The sequence below is a fragment of the Ricinus communis genome, chromosome 1 (assembly GCF_019578655.1).
Source record: "Ricinus communis isolate WT05 ecotype wild-type chromosome 1, ASM1957865v1, whole genome shotgun sequence".
In the NCBI taxonomy this organism is placed as follows: domain Eukaryota; kingdom Viridiplantae; phylum Streptophyta; class Magnoliopsida; order Malpighiales; family Euphorbiaceae; genus Ricinus; species Ricinus communis.
In genome coordinates, this window is record NC_063256.1 from 805280 (window position 1) to 819961 (window position 14682).

At 29.6% G+C, this 14682-nt stretch overlaps 1 protein-coding gene across 1 annotated transcript; it reads left to right on the forward strand.

Moving 5' to 3' along the window:
- The first annotated feature begins 6474 nt into the window (after positions 1-6474).
- LOC8265843 (cyclin-U2-2) lies at positions 6475-8080 on the forward strand. Its single transcript, XM_002511602.4, has 2 exons — positions 6475-7476; positions 7592-8080. The coding sequence occupies exons 1-2, from the start codon at positions 7070-7072 to the stop codon at positions 7857-7859; spliced, it is 675 nt and encodes a 224-aa protein (XP_002511648.1). The 5' UTR covers positions 6475-7069; the 3' UTR covers positions 7860-8080.
- The last annotated feature ends 6602 nt before the right edge of the window (positions 8081-14682 follow it).

Here is a 14682-nt window from a genome sequence, read left to right on the forward strand (position 1 = left end):
CAAATTTAATATAATTTTATTAATTAATTTATTAATTAATAAATTATATTTTAATTAAACACTAACGTTGATTCTAAAAAATAATATATTTATTATATTTTAATATTATATTAACTAATAAATTAATTTTTTAATTAGATAATAATTCTAATTCTGAAAAATAACTTCTTAAATTATATTTTTAATATTATATTTAATTATAGATTAATTTTTAATTATATAGTAAATTTTAATTCTAAAAATAGTAATATCTATTACAATATTAAGTTACATAATATTAATTAATAATTTTAAAATAATTTTAATTTATTATACTAATAAAATTATAAAATCTTACAAATTTAAATATATTTAAAAATAATTAAGTTGTTATTATTTTTAAATTATTATAAATTAATATTAAAAATTAAAAAAATTATTAAATTATTTTTATCACTTTAATTTTACAATTGAAATAATAATAAACGGCACAGTAAATGATTAGTTGTCAAATGATATCCAAAATGCATACACTCACCTGATAGTTTGATGGCTAGAAATAGCTAAACCAATTATTTCTTTCAAATTTTTCTTAATTGAATTCGCCTAAATTTAATCTACTATTTTGTTGGCTGTTATCTAAGAGTCATAATAAAATTCTGATAAGTATATAATATGTTTCCCATTACGTTAAGACATTATCTTTTTAATTTATTATTGCTGCAATCCATAGGATATTATTTTTAAATAGAATAAATAAACTATTATTGAAAAATTAGATTTCTTTTTCAAATAATAATTTATTTTATTCTATTTAACAACATTATTCCAATAAACTCTTTTAACACAAAACAGAAATATATAAACTATTACTGAAAATAATACATTTTTATGGGTGTTTATTAGGAACCAGAAGTAACCTATCTCGATAAGAACTGGGTTACTCTTGGCCCATTTGTCTATCTTATCAGCGGGTTCACATTTGGATTGAGCTCAGCACGTGGATTTATTTATCTTGGTCTGAGCTATGCCCTGTCCTTGGACCAGGTCCGAGCTCTACAAATGCCAATGCTCCAAATGTTTTTCTTTTCTTTTATATTTTTCCATTTTAAAAAAGAAAAAAGAAATAAAAAGGGAGAGATTTATTAGGAGCCTATGTTCATACTTGAATTGGAATACTCTTCTTCTTGTTTTTTCCTACGTTAACTTTATAAACAAAATTATACAAAATTGATTTATTCAAAGGTGATTTGGTTCTGAATTACCTCCAGAATAGATATTTATTTATTTTAGTTATTTAAATTGAAGGAAGAAAGAGAGGAACTGCATTCAACTTCAAAATATCTTATTAGTTAGACGTCTCGGTGGAGTTCAAATTGAGGATGATATTGCAATGGGGCACCCAACACAATCTGTCCCGTTTTAGATATTGAGCTTCTGATATTCAACAGATTGTGATTTTGGGACAATTCTAATTTTAATTACGGGCCCATGTAGGCCAGACTGGGCCTGTACTCGATCAGATCTTTTTCTCATTTATGAAATTTAGGGCCTATCTAGCCCTCAAAGCTTTCGCGTAGGGTCCATTTAGGGCCAATCTGGCCCTCAAATCCTTCGCGTAGATCTATTTGACAAAATAAGCACAAAACTTTTAGTTTTTTTTTTTTGTTCAATTACACCCCACTTCCCACAAATGTGCTTCATGCTCTTGATTAAAATATTGAGTTTTTACTTAAAAATATATAGATCAGATGATAAAAGTTAATCTAGTTTAATTAAGGTCTCAAATTCGAGTTCTGAATATGTAGTTGTGTTAAAACTATTAAGATTGTATTTGCTATCTATAATGATTATGTTTGGTATGCTGTAGTTAATTTTAGATATATCTAATGTTCCTTTTCGAAGGGCAGAGTCAAAGTATAGTGCCGAACAAGTAGGTGTAACCATTAAGTTCTATGGTGGCGAACTAAATGGAATCAGTTATAATGATCCTGCTACTGTGAAAAAATATGCTAGACGCGCTCAATTGGGTGAAATTTTTGAATTAGATCGCGCTACTTTGAAATCCAATAGTGTTTGTCTACGTCCTGATCGGAAAGACCATTGTATATTAAAAAATTAATGAATTTTTTTACTAAAATAAAAATAGATATCTCTCTCCTAGTTGTCTACAGACCAAATCATATCCTTTTCTTTTTCTTTTTCTTTATTCCTTCTTTTTTCTCATTTTATTTTTTGTTAACTACATCCAATGTAAATTATTAACAAAAATCTCATCAATATCTAGAATGGTTTAAAAACTTCGGCCATCATAAATCTTGTATTCCATCACAATTTTCTGTTTGCTTGGAAGACTTCAATGACCATAATATTGTAACTGAACATCATTATAACTTGAAAACCTTGTCTATAGACTGTAGCAAAGCAAGCCAATAAATAGTAATGGAGAAACAAATCAAGAAAAATACAAGTTAATTGTGTTAAGGTAACAGAATATGTAAATTCCAGTTAATAGATAGTATTGATAGATTTAAAATTATTGTTAAGTTTATCTGTATTAAAAGCTTCACTTTAAATTGTTAATAGGTAATTGTCCTTGCGTTTGATATTACTAAAATTGTAGATTTTCATCTTACTTTTTGGCTTTAAAATTATTGCAAACAAAGGTAAAGGTGGATGTGAAGATAGATTAAGAGGATTTTGGTTCACAGGTTTGATACAGTTGATAGTTGTTTTTCACTGAACAACTAAACTAAAGTGTTCGGTAAAGATTTAAGAAACAGTAGTTGATAGCTGATTTAGTCTTAATCAGCTGTTGATTATATCAGCTCTATTTTAGAGTTTTTTCTTATTAGCTGATAAGTGATTTAATTTTTTTTATTTATTTGTACACTATTATCCTTATTAAAATTTATTAACAATAATTTAGATCTCACATAATTAAATACTTATTTTTTAATATAAATAATAATTATTTTAAAATTATTCTTAATAGTTAAATAACTATAATAGTTAAAATTATGGTATTTGAAATTAGAAATTTTTATTAGTATGATCTAAGTTTAAATTTCTATTTTAAAAATAATTTTTATAAATATTTTTAATAATAAATACAATTGAGCTAAAGAAAATTAACTATAAATTTTTTAATTATTATAAGTTATTTTTATTAATTTGTATCATTAAATAAAATATAACATAATAAAATATATTTAATGATAAGTATACATCAATGGTCATTTAATATACTAATAACAACCGCTATATCAAACAGTTTATGATGTGCGGAGAATACACACATTTAAATGGAGTTTTTAAGGCTGATTTTATGTACATTTGGATGTGAATTGGTCCCAACACTCACTCTATGCGTCTGTTAGTGTGCATTAGGTTCAAAAGAAGTCAAAGAGTGATAAATGCAAGAATTGGACGTCAAAAGTTGCCAAAACAAGTCAAGTTCGCGCATGAGAAAGCTGAACACGGCCGTGTTGGTTTTAACACTGGCCGTGTTTCCAACACGTTTTGAAGAGCAAGCCGTGTTCCCAACACGGGCACCAAAATGGGCCGTGTTGGGTGCATTTGACAACAGAAAAACGAAGCGTTAAGGAGCACGACCACAGAGAGTAACACGGCCATCAGCACGGGGCCCTGTTCCCGACACGCCCACCAATACCAGGCCGTGTTCCCAACACGGGCATCAACACGGCCATGTTCGCGGCAGCTCGATGAATTATTTAAAAAAAATTAGGGAAACGAAAAAGAAAGGAGGGGAGGACGTCCCAAACTTTATTATTTCTCTCTCTAAGGGTTTTCTGAGCTGGAACTAAGGAAAAAGGAGACTTGGACCAAGGTTTCAATTGGATTCTCTTTGAAGATTGAAGATTGAACGAGCTTCGTTGATTGGTTTCAATTCGAGCAAGAGAAACAAGAATCGATTCAAGATTGGGCAAGAGGAATTGGAGCTGTTTACTCTCATCCAAGGGTGTATTTGGGTTTCTCTACCTTTACTTATTGTTGTAATTGAATTCTTGTGGATTTTGATAATGAACATGATTAGCTAAACTTGTTAATCTATTGGGGGTTCTTTATCTAGGGATTTTTGTACTTAACTTTTGAATTGAATGTATTGATTTTCAATATTGGTTTGCAATGGAAGTGCTTATTAATTTGTTCTTCATATCTTGTTGAATGATTATTGGAATTTGAATGTTCTTGCGAAAGACGTTTAGGTTTGGATTGTTCTTTGCAACATAGAATTGAATTCGCCTAGAGATAGGGTGTCCGTTCTACCGGATTGAGAATTAATAATTCTCAATAGTGTTAAATGGCACATAATGTTGATTTGGATAATTAGAGTTAAGAAGAGATTTCAACCTAATTAATCTAAGTTAAGATGTTAGTGTCCTTGAGAAAGGCGTTAATTGTGTAGAGATTTTCCCACGGAAATTGAATTCAATCAATTAATTCCATCTTTAGTTTCCATTTTCTAGAGACAAAAATAATCAAGGAGTTATTCCTTAACTTGAATTAATCATTCCCTAGTAGCCGTAGTTAGATAACAATTAGAGTAGCTATTAGTTAATTTAAGAATTATTTATCATTCATTTTAGGCTAATATAACAGAAAACAAAGGAGTAATTCTGTGCTTTCACTTTTCCGAGAACTACGACCTTGATACTCGCCATTAGTGTTAGACTGCATCGATAGGTACACTGCTTTAGATTGTAGTTGCATAGACAACAATCATCAGTTTAATTTATCAGCCATCAGCTATCAGCTGCATTAATTAGCTAAACCAAATAGTCTCTAAGCAACAGATGCAGGAGAAAATATTATTCATAGAGGTTTTGTAGGAGAGATGAAGAAGATAATAATTAAGTTTTAAAAAATCAGATTTAATAAAATAATAGAAACTTAATGTATGTTGCTCCAGCACTGTACCGAACAAAGTTTTGAGTTTAATTAGCTGAAAATTTGAAGCTTTTGTGCTTATTTAGTTCAAAAGGTCACTTTAAAAGTGAGAGGGTCAAAATTGGCCCTTATTCCTATTTCTCTTGGTCGATTGCAGTGGAAATTAACTTCGCTTCTTTTCCTTTACTAAAGTGAGATTACTTACTCTGACTTGTTTCCTTTACATTTCATTATTTAAAAATTGAGAATATAAATACAAGTGTAAACTAGGAACTATACTGATAAAGATAATAGATAGTTCTTTTTTTTTTTTTAAGAAAAATTAAATTAAATACTTAGTTAACTATTAGTTTGGTTAATTAAATATTAGTTTTTAATTATGATTTTTCTATCAATCAAAGTAATACAAAGATAAGAAAATGAAAGAAAAAAGATAGCTATGTTCTCCAACTCTTTTAGTTTATTGATAAATCTTTTAGATTATTTATAAAATATATATTAAAGAAATATATGTAAAGTCTAAATATTATAAAATTTATAATAAAATAAATAATTGAAAATCTAAATATTTTAAAAATATATAATATAATAAATAATTGTTTTATTCTAATATAAATATATTTAAATATAATAAAAGATTAATAGTGAAAATATAACCAATTAATTTGATTTATTAACATATATTCTTAATACTTTTTTTATCAATTTTGATTTGCTTATTTTTTACTCATCCCTAGTCCAAACAATCAAATATTTAATATTTGACTTGTAATAACCGTTATCGATTCTAAAAAAACAGTTTGTTTAAAATGATTAATTTATCTATTTTTTAATCATTACCGTGATGGTAATAACTAAAAAGAAATTAATTTTTTTGACATAAAAAATATTATATTTTAATTCAATTATATTGATTAAATATATTATTTAAATTGACCATTTCAACTTATTTAAATTAGGAGTAAAAGATCATTTATACATGATAAGTATATGTGAATCTGCTTTAATAACATTTAATAACATAATAGTTTATATATAAAGAGAGTCAAAGGGAAAAAAGTAAAAATGAATAATAATATTACTCAAGTCATAATTATATAGTTCTTAAAAAAGTCATAATTATATAATTAAATTTTAATTTATATTTTTATTAAATTAGGATTGAATATTTTCATATTAAGAGATAAATTAATAAAAAAATATATTCTATCAGATAAATAAATTTAATATTATACATTTTCCGAATACTAAATGATGAATCCAATTAATTAGGGTGAATCCAAAAGTGAAAAGAAAATGAAGTATTTTAATACCCAGAAAAGAAAGAAAAATGAAGGGAAATGGTACGTGCCGTCCTTGGTCCGAATGGACAAAATGAAAGATACGGCAGGTGGCTGAAGTTGCAAAGCCCGAGATTTGACGATACAGCAGAGAGGTCGTCAAGCTATTTGCACGAGTGACTAGTAAGACCCACTTACACTTAGGACTTGTAAAGCACAAATCTCAATGCAAAAGTCTTCTTTCATTAATGCCGTCTTGTAAAGTGGGTCCAAAATCTCCGATCTAAAGGACCTAACACGTACCAACTATGCATTCTCCTCTCTTTTTCCTTCCCTGATTGCCCATTCTTACCCTTCCAAAAGCCCACTGTCGGCAAACCTCATACTTGGTAATAAGATTTACATTATACATTTATATAATAGGATATTGGTATTAGCAGGAGAAAGCTTAGCTGTTTTGTCTGTACTTTGGCTTTACATAGAGGAGGCACTCAAATCTTTATAATTTGATATTATCTTTGCTTCCAACCACCTTCCAATTGTCCCAAACCAATGCCCTTTCTTCTTTTCTTTATTCACTCATTCTCACTAATCCATCCAAACCAACAAAAAAAAAAAAAAGTTAAGAAAGGCTTTCTCTTTCCCTTCTATATGGCTTTACAGGGTACCTACCAAATTCCACCTACAAGTATAAAATCCTACTAAAACCTCACCACTTCCTAGCAAATACCCTACAACTTTTTCTTGCTCCCTCCCTTTCTTTTCTTCTCTCTCTCTTTCTTAGCCTACAGTGTCAAGAAAACCCAAATTTTTTCTTGGTATAAATCCGTTTTAGGAACTTCATTTCCCACAACAAGAACTTCATCTCTCACTCTAAGTCTAAACTAGGTACAAAAAAAATGGCAGCATCTTCTCTTGCAATTTCTCCAAGAAAGCTCCGGTCAGATCTATACTCCTATTCCTACCAAAATGACTCCAGCATTCCTCTTGTAATCTCTGTTCTTGCTTCTCTCATTGAAAGAACCATGGCAAGGAATGAAAGAATAGCCAAGAATTGTTCTTGGGCATTATCAAAAGACATTAAAACTCGAGTCTTTGATTGCTATGAGACTCCAGACATGACAATTCAATCCTATCTCGAGAGAATTTTTCGATACACTAGAACTGGGCCTTCTGTTTATGTTGTTGCTTATGTTTACATCGATCGATTTTGCCAAGCGAATCCTGGGTTTAGAATCAGTGCAAGAAATGTACACAGGCTTCTTATTACGACAGTCATGGTTGCTTCCAAATATGTAGAAGACATGTAAGTTCAATTCTTTAATTACAAGAATCTTTCTCTCCTCTTCTTCTCCTTTTTCTTTTGTTCTTTGTATTTGATTCGTGGTCTAATCTGGGTTTTTATTAATGTTCTTGAACAGGAATTATAGAAATTCTTATTTTGCAAGAGTTGGCGGATTAACCACGAACGAATTGAACAAATTGGAGCTGGAATTTTTGTTCATGATGGGTTTCAAAATGCATGTGAATGTTAGTGTCTTCGAGAGCTATTGCAGCCATTTAGAAAGGGAAGTGAGCATCGGAGGAGGATATCACATAGAGAAGACTTTGAGATGTGCTGAAGAAATCAAATCAGGGCAAACTGAAGATAAGAGATACATTAATCAAATTGCTCGGATTATGCTGTAGACTAAAATTTGAAGAGGAATTTTGGCAGTTTTGCCTACCATTATAGGAGGTGTATCAATTGTACAGATTGAAATGTATAAACATGTGATCTTTTCTTGTGTTTTTGAATTTGGGATTTTGCTAAAGTGTAGTGTAAAAGTCAATTAGAGAGTGCTATGTAATTATATTCTGTGTTCTTAACAAAATGGAAAAGTGAAAAATTACAAGCAGATTGCTCATAAGCATTGTGGCCTCATGAGTGAAGAACATGGTATTGGTAATTTTTGTTTTTTTGTGCTTGATTAGGAGGACCATAGCCAGGCATGCATGCACACTCACTGAATCATGTTCAATTTATGCAATTGGGAAACAAAATAAGATTGAGTAACATTTGGAGATCTAATCCAATTGTTTTTATTCTGTGAATATGCGGGATTTCTTATGGCAGTAGCTCATGTGTGTGTCGGCATATCTTTGTGTGTGCATTTTATTTGTCATAAAATTACAATCCAACTTCTATTATTATTAAATTTATCTTATATGCTTTATTTTTTGTGATAATTTGAAAACGGAAACTGTGGCTTTATTTCAATCATTCATGCGTCATTTTGGTTTATGATTTAAATCTCATTTTAAACTAGTGAAAAAAAAAAACAGAGTTTATTGACATTATTCTTTTAATTGCAGCAGGAAAATAGAGAGATTAAAATTGAATGGCACCTTAATTGATTTAATCTGATATTTATTCAATGGAATAACAAATGATTTGTTTTGAAATAAGAAAAAAAGAAAGAAAGAGAACTTAGTTTCATTTACTATCATGAAAAATAACTTCTTTTTAAAGATAATGATTAAGTTTTAATTGGTTTGGTTATATAAAATGTTACTTTCCATATTTTCATAAAAAGAATTAAATAAAAATTCTAGAAAATATTTTTTTAATTTTGCCAAGAATTAAAAAATTCTGATATTTTTGCCAAGAATTGTTTTCCTCGAAGCTTGTTAATACTAGAGTCATAGAGTTTGCTAATGATGTGATGACCAACATATAACAGAAAAATGGCTTTTATTTGCATAATTATTTAGTCAACTAATAGTAATTAATTCAGAAAAGCAAAAATGAAGGAGCGCATTAGAGAGTTTAGAAATAGGTTAAACAATAGAGAAAGAGAAAGTGGCAAAAATCGACCTCCTTTAGATTCTCATTGCTTTTGTTTGATTTTGGCAAAAAAGTAAGCATATATAATATGAACCCATTACGAGTTTTACATTAAATTAAATCATAATGTAATACCAACAGAAGACAGCTACAGGATTGGAAGGGGGAAGGAAACTGAGCATTGAAGTGACTAGAGACAAGTTAGTTGATCAAACAAACCAAATTCGTCTCTATTTTAGTTAGTTAGAGAAAAGAATTCATTGTAATTAGCATTATTTTATGAAAAAGCTGCAGTGTTTTTAACATGTTCTTGCTTTAATTTGTTCATTTTTCTCAAATTTGTATTAACATTAATTAGGGACAAGCACCTAATTAATGCCAAGGCTTATTGTTTTTCTTTATTTAATTAAAAGAAGTGGCTCCATCACCTACCGACGAATTTGATTCTATACGTTTGGTTCAATGGATAGAGATCTTTGTATAAAGATACGTGTCTATCTACGCATGTGTACGTGATTTCTTTTTTTAATAATTATTTTGCTAAATATCTAATTATGCCCATAAACTTTTATCGATTATCAGTTGCATATTTGAATTTTAACTTTAATCAATCCTACACTTTAAATAAATGTTTTATGCCTAAAACGTGCTGCATGTTTGATGTGGACTCTGAATTTAAGGCTTTTATTATCTACTCAGCTGCATGCTTAATTTCAACTTTAACATATATCAAACCTAAACTTACAGTTTTTATTATTTTAAATATTTTTTTTAGCTTATACTAATATTTATATTGATTTTCTTTTTTTTTTTTTTTTTTTTTACGATTGACTATAGGAAGTTTCAAAATATTGGAGCTTGTGGGTTTTGTTTTTTTAATTTTTTTTTGCTCTAAATTCCTTTATTGATTTATAGAAAGTGTTTGATATATTAAAAAGAGATTCTTAGAACTATTAGAGAATGAGAAGGAAAAGTTAAAAGTATTTTTATTTGGTAATATACTATTTGTTTATTAGCAAAGAAAATCATTTACCCAATCTATTAGTTTAAAGTTAAAGTTCGTATATGTAACTATTTGATTGCTAAAAGGTTAAGGGATCTTAATAAATGCAAAATATATATATAATTATATTAGATAAATTTATAACATTAACACATTCCAATTTGTTTGTAATCACACATTCTACTTACTAGACTAGAGAATACTTAAACATCATGAAAAAAATACAATTAATATATGTAATGACGAATCAATAAAATTTTGGTGCGTATATAGGCATCAGACTTAAAATTGGGTCCACAAAATATCATGTTTCTAAGGTGTAAATCTATAGAACTATTTGCTATGTTTAGTTTACTACAATTGTCATGACAAACCCATAATCATGAACTTGGTTACCCAAAAATGTATTTTATATTTGCATAAAAAGAATGAGAAATTATAGAAATTAAGACCTTAAATCAAATTGCACAAGTGGCCAAGCTTGATCTAATCAATGCTTATCGCTTTTGCCTATGAAAAGGACCACTTTATGCATTATTTTTTCTGGCTAAATCCAACCACTATGAAATTATAAGATGCTCTAGCTGAGATAAAGGAATAGCTCTGCCCAACTTTAGTTGATGATTTGAAGTACGGATTGCCAAAAGACAAGGAAAAGGAAAAGGATGGATAGTTAGTGGAGCCTATAATTGGAGGGTAAATTAAAAATCTTTGTAGAAGTAGAAAAATTTTAGGTCAGAAGGAAGAAGCTTGGCATTTGTGTATATTCTCAAGTGCTGTCGTTGTTTACGACCACTTTCTATTGGGATAACAGCACTTTCAACTTCGAAACTCCTATTTTATTCATAATACAACTAAGATTGTCCCCTAGCAACTTCCCTTTAATTATCACTTATTAATTAATTGATTGATTGATAATTTCTAGTCACTAGTTGTGGTTACTTTAATTTGCTCAAGTGCACCCATGAGATTTCAATCTCACTTTCTGTGAGCAATATTCGAAATATGAAGGAAAATGCGAACTGGGTATTACTCAATCGGTACTTAAATCTTTTTATAGGGCTGTAAATCAATAAGATCTTAAATGCAAACCCAGTTGAAGTTGATTAAAAAAGAAGAAGATATTATAGAGAAAACCAGTGAAAACACCAGTCTTGTTTCCCGAATGACATCTTATTTTAAGTTATCCGGTACTTCAAGACTTGTCGTACATATTGCTGGAGTAGTTTGATAAATATAATTGAGCCGAATGACAGGCAGAAGACCTATTGTTTTTTGGTAATTAAAATAAGAATCATAAGAGCTGACATTTCACGAAGAGCAAAATTGGGCCTATGAAGCCCTACGCATTATCAAAAAAATAGAAAGAAGAAAAGAACCCAAATGAAAGAAGGGTAGGTGCTACACCTTCTAAGTTACAAATACAGATACAATACAAAGGAGCGACAAATTCATATCGTGCGCTTGTCGTTTTCCAATGATTGATCTTTAGTTTTTCATATATATGCTTAAATTAATCAGGATTGAAAGAAAATACCCTTTTCATATTCTCCTTTCTCTGAATAGACGACAATACTCGATGGGCAAAACACAAGCTGTGCCTATCCCCATTTAGCAAACAACTAAAGGGTTTGCAACGTCGTCCCAGTAGCCGTCTTGAAGGAATGCCATCTTCTCAAGAGCTTAGGATTAAACCACTAGTCGTAGTTGAGGAACAGGCTTATATAATCTTGGGTATATAATTCTTTCTTACAAAGGAAATAAACTATTGCACTCGTCTTCTCCATTGATATGCATGATATAAAATAGAGCATGCACGCTATCATTTGTTTTACGACCACTTTCTGTAAGGACAAATCCCATTTTCAAACTGTATAGCATGTTCATTACTTTATTCTTTACATACAACTAAGACTGTCCCTTATCAACCCCACTTTATTGCATATTGATAATCTCTACTAATGATTTGCAATTTGATACTATTCTGCCCATATCTCCCTTAATTAATCTACCTCAGATCTGTGCTTAATTAAATGACCACTTATTAATTCATATTTTCTCACTCTTTTTTGGTATGCATTCAGTTGTTATATGAATATTAATTAATTGAATTGTTTAGGGAAAAGCACACATGCTGAAGGTTTCTTTTGTAAATTGTTGTTGGTTATAAAAACATATAATATTTAACTCCAGATTTTGCTGTCATGTCCGTTGGCAAATTTTCATGCTTAAATCTCTTAAAAGAAAAACAAAGAGATAGAGAAGTATCATTTCCAAGTTGATAAAAATCACTTCATTTGATTAAAAATAAAAATATTAGATTTGAATCCATGAGTCTTTATAATTGTACATGTGCTCATTATTTATTTTGTAGTATCTTTAATATCAATAAAAAGAGCAGGTAAGAGTTTGACTTTGACGAAAGGTACAAACAAATGAAATCGTATAAACAACTATTAGCTCGGCCCTTGGATTTCTCTCAGGCCCAAACATAAGAAACTATCGGAAATGGATGGGCCGAGAAGGCTTCAGCCAAGACAACGTGAAATTAATTTAGAACCAACATCAAAAAATTATGAAAAGATGAGAAAAATGTATGGCACTAAAACAAAATTTATTAATTGGGAAACAAAAATAATTTAATATCTTTTCTAGGGCCAAATTTTCCTCGCCAATAGTCGGAGGCATTTGGAATTTCATTCCCTGAGGCTTTAATTTCAACAATCAGATGCTAAACATGTCATATTACGTACTCTTCCGACCTCAAAAAAATCAAAAGTTAACCATTTGAAATACTTGAGCAAAAGAAATAAGAGCGAGAGAGAAAGAGAATAAATTTGAAAATGGTGAATCCACAAGAAAACAAGCATGCATGTTAATTTGTCGGTAACATTTCTTTTTGGATAAAATCACCTTAAAATACAACAGATTAAACTGCTTGCAATTGACGCCAAGCAAATACCAATTATCATTGTTTGAGCTATACATACCCCTTACTTCAATTGTGTTCATTTAATTGCTTAGGACTTTTTCTCTGTTGAAACGCTTTGGAATTGCTTCCTATTTGATGAGCTCAAAGTTTCCTCAAAATGGCTTTGCCTTGAAAAAATTTAAATGATACAAGCCAATGTCACTGAATTAAAGTATCTGATTTCATTATTGTTATTGTTTTTTCTAGTATGATATTTATTTTAGGTCCAATTCCATTTTTTACCTACTAGAAATTTGTCAGTTAGGGGACTTTCCTTAATACTTTGAAAAACTATTTATCTTCTTTTTCTTATATTATAAATATGTATAATTATTTTATAAAACCCTATCTTGCTACCTATTTTTTCCTTTGAGAGTGATAGCCACATGGGTGATGTTCCCTTTGAAGAGAAAAATATATAGACTGAAAATCTCAATTCTTCCTTTGATTGTGATAACCATGTGGAAATCTTGCTTTATTTAAGTTTCATTTTTCGAGTCAAATTAACCATAATTACTTCTATCTCTATACATTGCAACCATTCTAAATTAGTTTTGTTATAATTAATCCATTCATCAACTTTTCCTGTCATATATATATACTTAATTATTTGACAAAATAAAAGCCGTAGCCCGTAGCCCACAATATATCACCATCACATTGCCTCATAATTGTTATAATAGTGTTAAATAAACAAACCATACCCTAAATCCCGGCAAATATTACGTGCCGTAGATATTGAATGATGTGGACTGTCACGTGGGAAATGGGGTAATCGTGGACCGTCGATCAAACAATCAGGTGAGATTTTCAACGGCCAACAACCACCATTAACGGCAACATTAACGAACTCTTTTCGCTATCAAATACGTAACACTGCGAATCTCGTATGAGTCCACTCCGCATCCCTTTGAAAACGGAACAGAGACGGGCGTTTGATAGGTGTAGGGGCCAGGCCGTGCACGTGGGACCTACCGAGATAGACATAACCGTCTCAGGTGGCAAACCTTCTATGGTTGATTCAGCCTCCATGCAGAAACGGACAAACTAGACGACGTTACAGAGTCACGCTCGGAGAGGCAGGATTAGTTAGTCGCTCGTATTAATTTTGAAACTGACCATATTTTAATTAATCACGCCTCATTAAATAATTTACAAACATTAAGTTGCTTTTTCTTTCCTTTCTCTCTCAAAATAAAGTATTTTAATATCGACCCACTTATATATAATTATTAATTTTAAATAATAAAATATATTTCAATCATAAATATTACAATACAAAACACTTATATATATTTATTATTTTTTATTAATTGCAATACATACATTAATTTTATATATTTTTTTTTTAAGTGGGTTAAAATATTCCGCAAGAAGTAGTTAACTATTGTTTTATGAAGTCCACTAAAGAGAATGATTACCATTCCCATTTAGAACTTGCAAATACTAGAACTAGAACTCGTCCCTTGAGGCAATTCCAACATTACTAATGCTTAATGAAGATCTTTTAAGTTAAAAACAATTAAATATAAAATTTCAACCATTTTGAAACATTATATCAAACAGTTACAGCGGTAATATTTATAAAAGTTTACATTTTTATTACTTAAATATAAAATATTCAGAATAAATATAAATTTTCATTTAATAATTCAGTAAAATATGTGAGGAGTGCGGCAACAATTAATTCTTCAAATTCATAGTTAACCGG